This window comes from Galeopterus variegatus, unplaced genomic scaffold, assembly GCF_000696425.1.
Source record: "Galeopterus variegatus unplaced genomic scaffold, G_variegatus-3.0.2 Scaffold9486, whole genome shotgun sequence".
Lineage (NCBI taxonomy): Eukaryota > Metazoa > Chordata > Mammalia > Dermoptera > Cynocephalidae > Galeopterus > Galeopterus variegatus.
In genome coordinates, this window is record NW_007735597.1 from 34,626 (window position 1) to 35,605 (window position 980).

Here is a 980-nt window from a genome sequence, read left to right on the forward strand (position 1 = left end):
GACAGTGGAAAGAGGCAAGAAAGGAAGAAATGTTCTCTGGTTGTCCTGAGATAGCAATGTGGTTTTATGGGATAAATCACTTCTACTTCCCAGCTGTCCCTCTTTCACACTCAGTCTTCCCGCTCTGACCTGCAGGTCGGTCATGTAGCTAAGCACATCCTCATCTTGGGCACTGATCACGGCTGCCATCTGGGGGTGGTTCACGATCTGCCTCAGGTCAAGGAGCGTTCCTTTGCTATGCAGGCAGGCCATAGAAGCAACTGAGCACTTGTACATTGCAAGCCCAGTGTGCTGCGAGGGGGTCTTTCAGACCTCAGGAATTGCACCCTGCCATCCTGGTCCTGAGCCCCTGCTTTCCATGACTCAGGCTCAGGACTATGGGAAACTCAGGGGTGTGTAAATGGGAGACTATCCACGCAGAGACAAGGAGGGGCTGTTTTCTGGAGTTGCTAAGCTGTGTGTGGTCCTTGTGTGCTGGAGGCTGGACAGATACTTTCGATGTCCAGAGGGGCTCTGTCCTGACGGTGGCCTTTCCAGGAGTGTGAGTGTGATTACACGAAGGTCCCGCTGTGTGCAAACGGGGCGGAACTGCCTTACCCGGGGCTTTGATGGGGTCACACAGTGCAGTGGAAGGCACATATGGCCAGGACTTATGCTTTCAGCTGCACACGTTGTAGCTGACCAATGTGTCTGGGGAGCAGCTGTCTTCAGGGGACACCAGTATCATGTCCCTTGCTTACCCCTGCCAGCTGTGGGCAGGACGACTCTCGCTTCTCCTGGGAATTTCTCAGCAAAACGTGTCCTTCAACTTTGGGGTGTGTGTGAGTGAAGGACACACGTTGTGCCACCCTTACCTTCCAGTGGGGACCAGTGCTCCTGGCCCCTATCACTAGCTCATGCTCGACCTCTAGGGGCGGGAAGTCACCCACGCTTTCAGCTCTTTTATATGACATCGCCTCGGCCCCTCCCCTATATGCTCT

General features: G+C 54.5%; 1 protein-coding gene across 4 annotated transcripts in view; it reads right to left on the reverse strand.

The window, feature by feature from the left end:
* LOC103609330 (testis-specific Y-encoded protein 1-like) overlaps positions 1-352 on the reverse strand; it is a 6,823-nt gene extending 6,471 nt beyond the window's left edge. For 3 of the 4 annotated variants that reach the window (XM_008593663.1, XM_008593662.1, XM_008593660.1), the window contains exon 1: positions 130-352. In XM_008593663.1, the coding sequence (XP_008591885.1) occupies positions 130-276 (147 nt within the window). In that variant the 5' untranslated portion in view covers positions 277-352. The remainder of the gene's footprint in view (positions 1-129) is intronic. The other variant, XM_008593661.1, reaches the window with a different exon arrangement.
* Positions 353-980: the final 628 nt, after the last annotated feature.